General features: G+C 29.7%; 1 protein-coding gene across 2 annotated transcripts; it reads left to right on the top strand.

Moving 5' to 3' along the window:
- Positions 1 to 4,079: 4,079 nt before the first annotated feature.
- Positions 4,080 to 14,394, top strand: LOC120129360 (serine/threonine-protein kinase STY46-like). Of its 2 annotated transcripts, none has more exons than XM_039146879.1 (16): positions 4,080 to 4,291; positions 4,761 to 4,875; positions 6,181 to 6,281; positions 6,362 to 6,481; positions 6,890 to 6,944; positions 7,705 to 7,815; positions 8,159 to 8,209; positions 9,238 to 9,419; positions 9,575 to 9,682; positions 9,807 to 9,880; positions 10,025 to 10,200; positions 10,612 to 10,707; positions 11,825 to 11,905; positions 12,004 to 12,057; positions 12,328 to 12,462; positions 14,161 to 14,394. In XM_039146879.1, exons 1-16 carry the CDS (start codon positions 4,095 to 4,097, stop codon positions 14,251 to 14,253), a joined length of 1,749 nt encoding a protein of 582 aa, XP_039002810.1. In that variant the 5' UTR covers positions 4,080 to 4,094; the 3' UTR covers positions 14,254 to 14,394. The 2 variants fall into 2 exon arrangements, with proteins under 2 accessions (XP_039002810.1, XP_039002809.1); XM_039146878.1 differs by having other exon boundaries at positions 14,158 to 14,394.
- The last annotated feature ends 1,652 nt before the right edge of the window (positions 14,395 to 16,046 follow it).

The following is a 16,046-nucleotide window of genomic DNA, read 5'->3' as shown; positions in this document are numbered from 1 at the left end:
AAGGTTATTTTTTGAGTGAGTTTTAAGATATTAATTTAGTAATTATAGGCGTCTAATGATTTATTTTTACGTTACGATATATTATTATTAAATTAAAATTCTAAATAATATTTTATAAAATATCAAAAAATCAAATAATTTTTTGTGCAAATGAAATTATTAAATTAATATTGTAGGTGGAAAACATGAAACACTATTAAAAAAATTGAAACATAAATTACATAACTTTAAAAGAAGTATCGATCATTTTTATAAAAAGTATGGACACTTTCAATATAATAGGTAAAAATATGATGTAATAGGTAGCGCTTATATAATGTAATAGGTATCGTTTATATAATGTAATAGGTAGTGGTTATATTGTAAAGTGTCTATCCTTTTTATAAAAGTGTCAATATTTTTTTCACTGTGGAAAACATTAATTTAAGGTTATCTTTTGAGTGAGTTTTAAGATATTAATTTAGTAATTATAGGCGTCTAATGATTTATTTTTTACGTTACGATATATATTATTATTAAATTAAAAATTCTAAATAATATTTTATAAAATATCAAATAATCAAATAATTTTTTGTGCAAATGAAATTATTAAATTAATATTGTAGGTGGAAAACATGAAACACTATTAAAAAAAATTGAAACATAAATTACATAACTTTAAAAGAAGTATCGATCCTTTTTATAAAAAGTATGGACACTTTCAATATAATAGGTAAAACTATGATGTAATAGGTAGCGCTTATATAATGTAATAGGTATCGTTTATATAATGTAATAGGTAGTGGTTATATTGTAAAGTGTCTATCCTTTTTATAAAAGTGTCAATACTTTTTTCACTGTGGAAAACATTAATTTAAGGTTATCTTTTGAGTGAGTTTTAAGATATTAATTTAGTAATTATAGGCGTCTAATGATTTATTTTTTACGTTACGATATATATTATTATTAAATTAAAAATTCTAAATAATATTTTATAAAATATCAAATAATCAAATAATTTTTTGTGAAAATGAAATTATTAAATTAATATTGTAGGTGGAAAACATGAAACAGTATTAAAAAAAATTGAAACATAAATTACATAACTTTAAAAGAAGTATCGATCATTTTTATAAAAAGTATGGACACTTTCAATATAATAGGTAAAAATATGATGTAATAGGTAGCGCTTATATAATGTAATAGGTATCGTTTATATAATGTAATAGGTAGTGGTTATATTGTAAAGTGTCTATCCTTTTTATAAAAGTGTCCATACTTTTTTCACTGTGGAAAACATTAATTTAAGGTTATCTTTTGAGTGAGTTTTAAGATATTAATTTAGTAATTATAGGCGTCTAATGATTTATTTTTTACGTTACGATATATATTATTATTAAATTAAAAATTCTAAATAATATTTTATAAAATATCAAATAATCAAATAATTTTTTGTGCAAATGAAATTATTAAATTAATATTATAGGTGGAAAACATGAAACACTATTAAAAAATTGAAACATAAATTACATAACTTTAACAGAAGTATCGATCATTTTTATAAAAAGTATTGACACTTTCAATATAATAGGTAAAAATATGATGTAATAGGTAGCGCTTATATAATGTAATAGGTATCGTTTATATAATGTAATAGGTAGTGGTTATATTGTAAAGTGTCTATCCTTTTTATAAAAGTGTCCATACTTTTTTCACTGTGGAAAACATTAATTTAAGGTTATATTTTGAGTGAGTTTTAAGATATTAATTTAGTAATTATAGGCATCTAATGATTTATTTTTTACGTTACGATATATATTATTATTAAATTAAAAATTCTAAATAATATTTTATAAAATATCAAAACAATCAAATAATTTTTTGTGCAAATGAAATTATTAAATTAATATTGTTGGTGGAAAACATGAAACACTATTAAAAAAAAATTGAAACATAAATTACATAACTTTAAAAGAAGTATGGATCCTTTTTTATAAAAAGTATGGACACTTTTAATATAATATAATGTAATAGGTAAATTTGCAATACTATCGGTATAAATATACCAGTTTACTTATAAAATAGGTAAATATAAGCGCTACCTATTACATTATATAAGCGCTACCTAGTATGTTATTGTACTTTATAATATTTCCGGTTAAATAATATAACATAACCGGTATAAATTTTAACCGGTCACTTGTTTAACCGGTCACGCCGTATATTAGCCGTTTTTTAGGCGCCGCACCGCAGAACTACCCCAAGAATATGCCGGAGCTTCTTTTGATTAATTGGGATTAACTATTTAATAAATTATTATAATATTAGATATTTATATTGAATATCATGTAGGCATGTAAATGAATCGAACGTTTAGCGAATCGTTCGACGAGAAGTTTATTTATGTTCGTTTATTTATTAAACGAACGAACATGAACATTAATTTGTGTTCATTTAATTAAATGAATGTTCATGAACAGAGGCTCATTCGTTCATTTCGTTTGTGAGTGTTAGGTAATATATTTGTTCACTTATGTTTGTTTATATTAGTTTGTTTATGTGCGTTTATTATGTTTTTAACTTATGCAATAACTACTTTAATTAACTTATTTTAATGAAAGATTTAGAAAGATTTTGATGTGAAGTTAAACTTTTTATAGATATTTTTCCATTTACAAAAATTGAACTAGAAAATTTATTTAAAAGATTAAATTTAAGACATTATTTAAAATATATTAAATCGTATCACTTACTCTAGGGGGTGTTTGGTTCAAGGATTGTGGGATTCTCATGGGATGTGAATCCCACATTCCCATGTTTGGTTGGCCGGGAATCTCATTCCCGGTAATGTTTTATTACCAATAGTAGATTTTTTGGGGTATATTATCGGGAATGTCATTACCTCCATTCCCTTAGGTATTGTAACATTATCGGCATTTTGGACTAAAATGCCCGTAAATTTTTATTTTTAATTTTCAAAAATATCCTTCTTCTGTCATTGAATAATAAAAATTCTATGAAGATTAAATTACAAATTTATCCTTAAATTATTTTAGATTTACAAAAAAAATATATAATTAAAATTTTATATGAAGTTCAGGGGTTAAAAATTTTTGTTACCCTTTCATTAAACCTTTTTTATATTTTTAATTTTGTAAAAAAATTATATAAATATTATGAATTTAATTTTTAAAGAAAATATATAAATATTTTACAATTTGTAATATTATACAAATATATAATGAGGACAATTTGGTCAAATATACATTCTAATAATCTTTTATTCCTTTAACCAAATACGATAATCTTATATTCATGCTAAACCAACCAAACACAAAATACAACATTCCCAGTAATCTTATTCCTTGGTAATCTTTTATTCCCACTGATAATCTTACATTCCGTGAACCAAACGCATCCTAATAAGCTTTACTATATTCATGGATAAAATAATTATATGTCATTTAGTTATTAATAAGATTATAAATAGATCAATAAATTTTAAAAAGTTACAGACATTCCACTCAATTAATTTATTATTATAAACAGGCCAATTCATCATTAAGTATATAACAAGCATTAATTTTGGTTACAATTGAGTTTATGATTGCAACAATCGATAGATTAAGTGATCTAATTGTTATAATTGATAAATCAAATAATATGATTATAATTTAAAAAGTCAACGTCCATTTTACTTTTGACGATGTAATAATATGTTTATAATAATTGATTACTTGAGTGATTATAATTAAAAGGTTAACGTCCATTTTACTTTTAACGGTATAGTGACCTGTTTGTAGCAGTCGAGTACTTAAAGATTTGTTTTCAATTTTTAAAAATGTAATGACTTATTTATAATGTTAACAATAATTAAATGACATATGGTAGAATTTACCCTATATTTAACGAGATTTACTTTCATATAAATAATCCGATTGAGTGGTGCGGTGCGCACACTATAATTAAACTATTAAATATTCGTTCGATCCAAACATGATAAAATTTGCAGAAAATTAATTATTGTAAATGTTAAATCTGCGAATCTTATATAAACTCAACGTAAACGAAAAGCAAAGATATCATCACATTCACGCCTTTCCTTTTTTTTTTCAATGGTGATCGAAGTAAACGACAGTTGCGGGAGCAAAGCGAAGGACACATCGCCATTTCAGAGCCGCCGCCAACAGCAACAGAAACTCGAAGTGTACAACGAAGTACTGCAGCGGCTTCGAGAATCCGGCAAAGACGAGGCTATTCGGCCCGGTTTCGAAGACGAGCTTTGGACTCACTTCATGCGTCTCCCTACTCGGTATGATCCGTTTTTCATTTCTTGCTTTCCTTCTAAATTTACTACGTGCAAAGAATACAAATTCAAAAGAAGAAGAAAAAACTACCAACATTTCACATAATTTTTGTTATATATCTATATCTGTTGAGGTACTGAATCTCAGCTACTATTTTTGCTTTTTAATGTTTGGATTTTGTGCATCGACGAATATAAAGCATTTTGAGTTGAAGGAATTGTTTGGCTTAATATCACGGTTAAATCAGTAGCGCTTAATATGCAATTTTATCTCTTAAGTTTTTGTTAAAAATTTTAATTAGTGGATTAATATCTCGATATTACTTTTTTTATGCTTGGCTTGCTGCCGATAAGATCCGAAACAAGTAGAGTGAACCAGATTTGATAGTTTCCTTTTTTACATTTTTCTTTTAATTTCTGTATAAATTGAATATTATGATATTTGTTAATTGATCGTGTGTGAACATATTTTCAGCTATGCATCGGATGTGAATGTGCAAAGAGCAGAAGATGTTCTGATGCACAAGAGATTGCTGTATTTGGCTCATGATCCCGCCAACAGACCAGCCATGGAAGTTCGACTCGTGCAGGTGATTAGCTTTCTTTTTCTTTTGGGTTACATTTCATGAATAGACATTGTGATTTGCTTCAAACTTTTAGTATAAGCAAAAAATTGTTACTGCTAAACATTAATTTCTTCGTCATTCTTAGAATGATGTGTATTTTTGAAAAATCAGAACTTGTCATATCCGACTTCTTAGTATCTCACTTTTTTTAGATTATTAGAAATATTCATTGTATATGACATTGCATACAAGGATGACTAATATATATGCGAAAAAAATTGGAAGTTGAAATATTATTTTGGTCTTTTAAGGTTCTAGTCATGTGGTGTGCTGCAAAATAAAAGTTTTGCTTTGCAAAGGACTATTCATCTGAATTCTTTATCTTTGACGTTTGGAAAAACTAGTGCAGAAGTGCATGCATCAATTTTCATTAATTATTAGTGTTAGGTTTATGGTTCTGGACTCTGAAAGATTTGCCCCAAATCTTGGTAGGCTAGTATAAGGTCTTTTGGTCTTGACCTTGTCTCGAATTAGTTGGCTGAAGATGATTTATTCTTTTAGCTTGTGCCTGTCTATTTCATCTTCGCATCATGGAGGTCAATTTTCATGCTTTTCTGTTGTATTCATACTATGAATTTCATAGTAATGGTGGAAAGATACGGAGATATAATGGTGAAACTTGGAATGTTTTTTCACAAACATAATGATATTTGATTGCTTATTGGAATTGGTAGATGTGTTTTGGCTGTTTATCTAAGTTATAGGTTGGCCCTTTTAAATCTTTCTAAAATGAATGTTAGCATTGAATTGTAGCTGTCAATAAACACATCAATTATCTAGTAGACAATTGCAGTTTTTTTCCTGAATAGAGACAATTGCAGTTGCTACTACTGAATAGGGATATAAATTATGAAGTTATGAAAGCTAACGGTTACGGACCTTGCAATGTTATATTTGATATAATATGCATACTCAACACTATTAGAAGTTATAATGTTTTCCAAACACATTTTCCCCTTCCTTTTCTCACTATGTTCAACCCAACCATGTGATATCATATGCACTTCATTGTTACTTTTAAAAGTGCATTTGCGTTTCTCATTCTCATTGGACAACTTCACGTATGTTTCATCTATTTGTTATTGCTTTTATACCCATCTCTGGATCATGTGAGCATCTGCGGGTTTCTTCTAAGCATTCAAGTTCTGTATTTGAAATAATGTGTTGTCCAAATGTCATAACCTATTGGTCCAAGCTCTTAATTGTTCTGCACTTTTTTTGAACTTTGTTTGCAGTCAAATGTATAATGAGGGTTATCTACTTGTGTAGGTCCAATCTATTTCTGATGAGAGTTTGGCTGATTCATCCCTTTCAAACCTCCCATGTGAGGAGTCTGCTCAAAATTCTCCAAGACACTCTAGCAGACAGAGGTTTGCTTTTATTTTTCACTTCGCACATTGATTTTGTCGTTAATGATGCTGACAATTCTAGCTGGCTTTTCAATTGCTAGCATACATCCACCACCTGCCTTTGGCTCATCGCCTAATCTTGAAGCCCTTGCACTTGAAGCAAATAAGTCTAAGGATCAAGATGGAAATAGCTCTCTACCTGCCAATTCACATCTTTCCCGGTATTTAGCTATTTATTTACGCCTTAAAATGTCCTTAGGCAAGGGCTGATTGTTTCTACTAAAACTTTGGTTAAGTTAGTAGCAGTTTGGTTTTTTTGGACTTATCATCTTATAGTTTTTTTAATATTATGTATGGATCATTTTAATAATTAGGAGTGCATGAATTAATATGGTCTTGTAAAGTTCAACCCTCTTTACCCGAGAGCAATGCTTCCTCACCCACCATCTTGTGTTGACTTCAATTTTAGGTGTGTTTTCACCGTTATGTGCTGACATCTAGTCATTTTTAGCTTTCATCTGCCTGACTTACCGTTCACATATTGATACTTGTGTCATTTTTGGTGAAGATTATAAATACGTTATAACCATTTTGGATGGTGAAATTTACATTCTTTGATGCTGATGCAGGCCCATGCATGAAGTTACATTTTCAACAGAAGACAAACCGAAACTTCTTAGTCAGGTATATGATAGGTTTGTTTGTGTTTTTATATATGTGTGTATATAAATATATATATATATATACACACACAAATTTTTGGAAGGGGTTTTTGAACTTCTAGGAGCTGTGTACAAGATAAAAAAATGGCCAGTGAAAATTATACATTCTCATAAGCCGTGAGAATCAAAACTTACCTCCAAAATGTGGCACAGAAAGGGGTATATCATATGTACTCCCATGATTACAAGTAATTTATTACATTATATGCAGACCTGTTTCCTCATCTGAAACAGACCTTCAGAGGAATTCTTCCCTTCCCTTTTATAATCCATTGGCCGTAATCTCTCTAGCTTTTGTAGCACCAGCTAGTGAAGTCTGTTCATCGACTTTTTTTTTTTTTTGCAGTGGAAGTTTGGAATGATGAGTCTGAGATTTACCCTTTGATTTTATGGCTATAGGTGTAATTTTTTTATCATCTGTTATCTTGAAGTTGCTTTTAGAACTCGGATGGTTGCACTCTTAGATTCTTTTGGAATAAAATAACAAAAAACAATGCTCCTTAGGTTACATATGAGCTCTTGGTTCAATCAACTGCCCGCACATATTGTTCTCTGATTGGTCATATTGCATGTAAAAACAAGTATATATTTTGTTGTTATCAAAACTTGAATTAATCCGGTAGAGAGTTCTTGAGCTTATATGAGAAATGTATATCTTTTAAATATTTGACCATGCCGTATTGATTCTCTTTCCGTTGATTGTGCCTATGCAATGTTTGCAGTTCAGCGCATTGCTTGCTGAGATTGGGCTGAACATCCAGGAAGCGCATGTATTTTCCACAATTGATGGTTACTCATTGGATGTTTTTGTTGTTGATGGTTGGCCTTATGAGGTACTTTTTATTTTAATATCTTCTATAGCTATAGCCTATATACATAATTGTTTTCTACAATGACTATTTAACTAAAACTAAAAAATAACAATTCTCATGGTTTGTTTTTATATGTTATGTTTATATGTCAAATTATATAAGGCACTTTTCCCCTCAAGTTATGGATTCTTTCATTTGTTACTTTAGAGGGTAATTATTTTTGTTTTCCGTGTATTCATATTAAAATTCCATTTAGACAACTAGATGTGTGCATGCTGCTGTACGGAATGGTTTAAGGTTTGGTATTACAGGCTTATAATTGTTTTACGATTCGCTTGACGGACTTTTGTTATGAAATTGTCAGGAAACCGAGCTGCTTAAAGTTGCTTTGGAAAAGAAAATCTCAAAAATTGAGGTAATTCTCTATTGACAAAACACGATTCGGTACAAATAAGAATTTAAATATGACAAATACATAAACTTGTCAAAATTTATATAACGTGAATTATTAACATATTCAAATTTATATTGATATATGACAAGTTATATATATATGCCACTATGTCATGAAAAATAATACAAACACGAGACATCAGACATCATGAATACACATTGCTAGGTCTAGTTTTATCACCCTCTACTGATTAATATGGAATGTTGTTGTGTTCCAGCTCTGAGCGTGCTTATCATTTTCACCTTACCTGTCATGTTCACATACTGGATTTTTGAGACTTGAGAGTCTAATTTAACAAAAAAAAATCTGCTGACAGTTTTCCTTTGGCTTTCTCGAACTTTTCCAAGTGAAGCACTGCATGATAAATTTACAAAATTGATCAGCTGTAAATAGGGCTTTCTGTTGCTTGAAATGTTTCGAATTTACAATATCATTATACTAGTGTTGATCTCCATGCATTATTAGCCGTTGCATTGATTTCAAGAAGGTTTATATGAGGGGAATGGAAACTAATTCACTAATGGCAGGCTTGATAGCATAAAATAATTTATACTACAACCTTACCATTATGAAACTAAGCTCATCTTGAACTTGGCCTCCCCTTTGGGTGAGCACAATCAATAAAATAGATAACTAACAGAAGAAAATTCAGATTTTAGGGTGGGAACTTGCCTACCCTGAATAAAGGGTGCATCCGCCTATCTCTCCCCAACCCACCCATCTCCTCCAAGGTTAATGATCAATGGGCTTCGACTCCTAATTGATCAATATTTATCTTTTGGTCTGCAAAAAGTCTTCGGACGTGTACAGTGCTCTTTTCTTTCTGATGTTTTGTTGATATGTGATTGGTTAATTCTAGGTAAAGTGTGTATGCTGAAATGCACAATGTTAATGGAGACAGAAGATTTTAATGTAGTAATTTATTAATTAAAAGTTTTTGAGCCACTCAAATCATACTTTTCTTGTATGCCTTTTTTTTTCTTGTATAGAAGCAATATTGGCTGAAGCAACACTCCTTTTCTCCTTCGAGGGACCATGAAGAAATGGGAAACATAAACAATGATGACCAGAATTATGTGGCAATTCCTAATGACGGGATTGATGTTTGGGAAATTGACCCTAGACACTTGAAGTTCGAGAACAAAGTTGCATCTGGGTCATATGGTGATCTGTAAGTGAAAAAAACAACTTTCTGATCGAGTTTATATATATATATATTGAGCTTTGAGATAAAACAAAGGTCCTTTGGTGAGTGAAGAGGTAACTTTCTGACCGAGTTCTTTTTGTTTTGAGCCTTGACATATGGTCCTTTTAAACCTTTTTTAGGTATAAAGGTACTTACCGTAGTCAGGAAGTGGCTATTAAAGTCCTCAAGCCAGAGAGTATAAATACCGATTTGCAGAGAGAGTTCGCCCAGGAGATTTTCATCATGAGGTTTTTAGCGAAAATATTGAATTTTAAATACTTTATGAAAACACGATTCTTTCTTTTTGGATGACTGCATTAGTTTTAGGAAATATCTGTTCCTTTAATTGACTATTTCCTTCAAAACTCGCAGGAAAGTTAGGCACAAGAACGTTGTACAATTGATTGGTGCGTGTACCAAGCCGCCGAACTTGTATATTGTAACAGGTAGCCTGCCGATTCTTTATTTGTTGATATTAACATGTTGAAAGTGAGTTTTAAGATTATCATTCCTTTCTAAATGAAAAAAATGAGTATTAATATTAGCTTTCTTTCATTCTTTTTTGCCTTCTCCTTGTTGTCTCTCTGCAGAATTTATGTCAGGTGGAAGTGTATATGATTACCTTCATAAGCAAAAAGGCGTTTTCAAGCTTCCATCCTTGCTTAAAGTTGCAATAGATGTTTCCAAAGGAATGAACTACATGCACCAAAATAATATAATCCATCGGGATTTGAAGGCTCCCAATCTTCTTATGGATGAAAATGAAGTAAGATGCTTAAACTTGGTGATTTTATAATGATATAATTATGAATCTCATCCTTATACTTGACAGAAATTGAGAGGTTAATCTGTTTACTTAAATTTGTCAGATCTCGGTTCATGTGCTTTAGAAAAAGCCGAGTAGTCCATTAGTCCAATTGAGTATTGTTGTTAAACCTTGACATTGAAATCATTGGCCTAGAAATAAGCAGTTCAACAATTTATATGCAATGAATTAGAAAAAAACCAGTAACTGAATTTCATGCATTTGTCATAACCGTACTAACTTCTCAGTTTTCGTAAAATATTGGACCGAATTCTGACAAAGAAAATAAATTAACTAATTTTTTAGTTTAATTTACAGCTTTCATGCAGTGTTCACATCATAATAAAGGTTTGTTACGTGATTTTCATACAGGTGGTTAAGGTTGCTGATTTTGGTGTTGCTAGAGTGAAAGCTCAATCTGGAGTTATGACGGCTGAAACAGGAACGTATAGATGGATGGCTCCTGAGGTGAGTTCTCGGTTGAATATATATGGTATCAGATGCAATGTGTCCTTTTATGTTGTTCCGTTAATGTGATTTAATAATAATTCTTTTCCGAGGAGATATTAAATTCGAGAAGGCAAATACTAATTTGTCTGAAGTAACATTCAAGAATTTTTATGCTTGCCTCTTTGTTATCTTCTCTTTATGTTTATTCATTATCATTAGAAAGGAAATAGGTTTGTAGCTGATCGGTTCGCGCCCCGTAGTGACTTTTAGTTTCAATACATTCTTTAGATAGATTGGTGGTGTTAGAGTTTGTGGCCTGAATATCGTTTAGCTCGGCCTGAATATCGTTTAGCTCGGCCTGAAAAGTTGGCGATGCAACTCACTTGGTAAACAAATAAAATTGGAGGAAAAATGGAGCATGTGATTGATGTGGAGGCTCTCGGGCCAGAAAAATTGGCAGAAAAGTTCGCAGTGCGACCCACACATCCAATTCATACATGACGACCATACTTTTTCTTTTACTTTTCAATTGAAAATAGAAAATACGTATTGAAGAAACCTCTAATCTAAGAAATACCTATTGAAGAAACCTCCTTTTCTTCTAAGATTTCTTTATCATCGAGTAATTAACCTTAAAATAAATAATAGAAATTATGGTTATAGATTAAGATTGAGAAGCTAAAAAACTTCTAGTCATAAACCTCTTATAATTATAGTTATAGTGAAATTCACTTTCTTTCTTTTTTTTATAAAGTGAAATTCACTTTCGATTATAGAGATCAGGGATTAAGGTTTTCACGTAAATCTGTCTCATTTTATTGTGCGATTGTTTGTTTATTGTTATGCTTTGTGTAACTGGGAACAGGTGCCAATAGGGATGGATCGAGGGAGGGCGGGTAGGAGCACTCGACCCCTTGAAAATTTAAAATTATTATATATTTTAGATTTTTTCTATGTATGTTCTTTTAAAAATCTATTTTTGTCCTCTGAAATTTTAAAAGTTCAAGTTCGTCCCCCAATATAAAATCGTGCGTCCGTCCTTTGGTGACAACATATTAATCCATGATATTATTATTCCTATTGTAATCGGCTGTTCATCTTATCGTTTTCTTACGACAGTTATTTTACATTGAAGGTTATTGAACACAAGCCATACGATCACAAGGCCGACGTATTCAGTTTCGGAATTGTATTATGGGAGTTGTTAACTGGAAAGGTTCTTATTTTAACATGTTCGGATTGTTTTCATGAAGTCGTTTGCTTGCTTCTTATGGTTAGTTCTCATGGTAACTTGCTTGTATTTCTTATTGTCAGCTTCCATATGAATGTTTAACCCCATTACAAGCTGCTGTCGGAGTCGTTCAAAAGGTATTTCATCAGTTAAATCTCAATTTAATTTCAATTAAATGTCATCATTGAATTCCCATATATTTTATGTATTTTTTATTAACAATTTAATTCCGTACCTCTAAAATTTCGGAATTTTACATTCTAAAATTTCTAATATAAATTCTTAAGGTTACATCCTTTAACATAAAATTATTTGTTTGTCTCAGCATGAAAAGATTATTTCATGGAGCTTGGGACTTTATTACCACATTGAAGTAATCATTTCTTCGTTTGACATGTTGATTTTAGGGTCTTCGTCCAACAATTCCAAAGAACAATAACCCGAAGCTTGCTGAACTGCTTGATAGATGCTGGCAACAAGATCCAACATCAAGGCCTGATTTTTCTGAAATTATAGAGATTTTACAACAAATTGCCAAGGAGGTTCGTTTTTCTTCTCTACCCCCTTAACTTGTTCTTTTGTTTCGCAGAGACTAAGTCAGAAAACTTTTTGGGACATGGTTGAATTAAAAGTTTTTGAGGGGTCTAAAATACGGTTTTATCGTTGTATTGATTTATAATTTTATAATTTTGAAGAGATTAAACCATAAAATTATCATTTTGGAGACCAAAATGTAATTTTACTATTCTACTAATTTAAATTTTTACATTTTCTAAAGGGATTAAACAGAAATTTTACCATTTTAGATAGTCTCTTTCTTGTGTGAATTGAGTTGGGATTATTAGGAGTGTAAATGAGATGAATTTAGGTAGAGCTCAACTCGAATCGAACCATTTAAAGTGACTCAATTCAATTTGAAAGCTTAAATTTATCAAGCTTGATTCTAATTTGAAATTAAAAAGAGTTTGACTTGAGCTCGAAAACCAAATGGAGATTTGTTACTTCTATTTGTTCAAATCTTGTTTATTTTTTTAATTTAATTTTTAGGTTGAAGTACACAAATGATCCCTCAATTATAGGTTGTTGTTTCGTTGAGTATCTTAACTATTAAAAGTTACAAAATAGTCTCTCAACTATAGGATATTGATTTGTTGAGTTCATCGACTATTAAAAGTTATAAATTGGTCCAAATTTGTCATTTTTCGTTAAAAATTAGTAGTCGTTTGAGCTGGACGTTAACATGTTGACTGACATATGATATTCTTTTAAATTTCTGGGATCATGTTTTATTATACCTCAGTCAATAGGTTAACGTCCAACTCAGACTGCAGTCAATTTTTAACGTAAAAGGATGAACTTAGAACATATAAATAGTCGAGTGATCATTTTGTAACTTTTAATAGTAAGAAGACTCAACAAAATAATACCTTATAATTAGATATCATTTTATAATTTTTAATAATAAAGTGATTCAACAAAACAACATATTATAATTACAGACGATTTGTGTACTTTATTTTTTCTAAAAAAAATTAATCTATTGAAATAAAAAATTTGCAGTGGCAGTTGTATTATGGGTATTGAGAATCTCAATTATCATGTCGCATTGCTATTTTTTTAAAAAAAAAATATTAAATAATTTTTAAGATTTTAATAATTTAATTTAAAATGTAAAAATTTTAATAAATTACTTTCTTAAGTTTCTTGTAGAGCTTTTTGAATCGGATATTAAGTAGTTTGTCTTGTCTCGTTAAAACTCAAACTAAGTTCAAATTTGAGTCGGACTCTCTCAAGTGATAATTAAATTTTAATCGAGTTTAATTTTTTAAAAGAAAATAAATTTAATCTTAATCTTATCTAAAGAGGAGGGGTAGAGGAGACTCTAGAAGAAGGAATGCGATTACTTCCAATGAATTTAAAACAAACTACCTAAAAAATATGAGAAAACAAATATAAACAGTTTGACTACTCAAATGTATATGTACAATCGATTTTTTTTAACCAAATCGAATTTAAATATCTTACTATTTGTTTTGTTTTATTCCTAAATTGCGTTGGCTAGACTCCCAACATCGGTTTAATAAATTAAATTTTCTATTATATGAATCTGTCTCATCAAGTTATACATTGTTAATTTCATGCATTCTCTTCCCTTCTTTTATGTTCCCGGTTTATAAACACAGATAGTTAAAAGGGGATACATCTATCAAATTCTAACACCGGATGAGTTCGTAAAACAGGTCGGAGGCGAAGGCGAGAACCGCCGTAAAGAGAAATCTTCGGGAAGATTTCTGTCCGTCCTTAGAAGAGGAGGCGGCAGCCACCAAGGTTAGACAGTATTATTATGCAGGGATGTTCATAGTCTGATCATTAGCCATTGTCTATTAACTATGTTGCCCACTCCCACCATTTTCACCGGCACTGTACAGTAATTTATTCGCCGATCGAGTTATCTGATCGGATTTTTGTTTCGATTTCCTCGTTCCTCTCGTCATAGCTTAACCGGCCATCCCTTTTGTTCTTTTGGCTTTGGTTTATCAATCTGCAACCAGGAATGGTGGCCATGAATGAGCTTTGTAACTTGTTATTTCCACCGCGGCCTTATTATTATATATACTTTTATTTAACAATAAATTGATTTTAATGATTTATTTGATACAAATCTATACCTTATATTTAATAATATATACTCTTTATTTAATATATATATATATTTATATTTTAAATATTCTGTTAACTTTTTAAAAAAATCAATTTTAAATGATACATTTAAAGATTAGTTCCACACGTTAACATATTTCTAAAAGATTCGTATAAATAATATAAGTTTATAATACATGAATAAATAATTATCTTAAAACTAGATTTTATCTTATATGTAGAAGTAAAAAGAATGTATATTGTCTACCATTATTTGTAGAATGGAAACTATCTGCCCCTTATTTGCAAGGGTATTCAAACGGGTAATTCGGTTCCGAATTATCCAAATTTTATTAAGAAAATTTTTTCTCCATTAATCGTTAATTGAACCGAACTAAGTTCGGTTAATTGATCGGTTAATCGAATTAATGAAATTTATAAATAATATATAAATAATATATATCATATATTAAATATTTAATATTTTTTTTATTTATTCGGTTAATTTGGTCTATTAATTTGGCAAAAACCGAGTTCAAACACCGCTAAAGCTAAATAATATATATATATATATATAATTAAATATTTAATAATTTCGATTAATTTGATTAATTAACCGATTTCAAACTGAATTAATCGAAATCGAAATAAAAAAAAACTATTAACCATTAACCGACCGATCAACCAATAGAAATTTCTGTTCAGTCGGTTGTAATCCTTCATGCCCCTTGCACCTTCACACGCCTATTTATTGATCTTACATTTATGTTTTGACTTCCTTTTATATAATTCGTTTATTTATTGGTTTATTAATTTAAAATAGGGGTGTTCAATCTATCAGTTGAGTTAATCGATCAAACTAAATTACTAAAAATCGTAAACTGTTTTTTTTTCTCTTTTAATCGTTAATCGAATCAAAATTTTTCAAAAACTTTTAATTGAACCGAATAAAGTTGGGTTAATAGAATTAACCAATATTTATAAATAATATATATTATATATTTAATATTTTCATTTTATTCAATTAATTCATTCGGTTAATTCGATTAAAACCGATATTTAAACACTCCAAAGGCTAAACAATATATAAAAATATATAATATATTAAAAATTCGATTAATTTGGTTAATTAACCAATTTCAAATCGAATTAACCAATAACCAATGTTTGAAAAAAAATTCTTAAACGTTAACCGAGTGAACAAAAAATTAACAGACCGATTAATCTAAAAAAGCTTCTGTTTGGTCATTTAATTCGGTTAGAATTGAACTTTGAACACCCTTAATTAAAATTAAATTATATTTAATAATATCTTTTAATTATTCATATGTTTATATTGTATATATTATTATAATAATTCGGTTTTAACAAAATATCATCTACGTAAAGTAGGGATGACAGTATGACCCGAACCCGATGGGGAAACCCGAAATCCGGTCAAGTTCGGGTCGGGTCGAGTTGAATGATATTGGGTCGGGTATCGGGG

The sequence above is a fragment of the Hibiscus syriacus genome, unplaced genomic scaffold (assembly GCF_006381635.1).
Source record: "Hibiscus syriacus cultivar Baekdansim isolate YM2019G1 unplaced genomic scaffold, ASM638163v2 tig00110485_pilon, whole genome shotgun sequence".
Classification (NCBI taxonomy): Eukaryota; Viridiplantae; Streptophyta; class Magnoliopsida; order Malvales; family Malvaceae; genus Hibiscus; species Hibiscus syriacus.
This window is presented reverse-complemented; position numbering and strand designations above follow the sequence as displayed.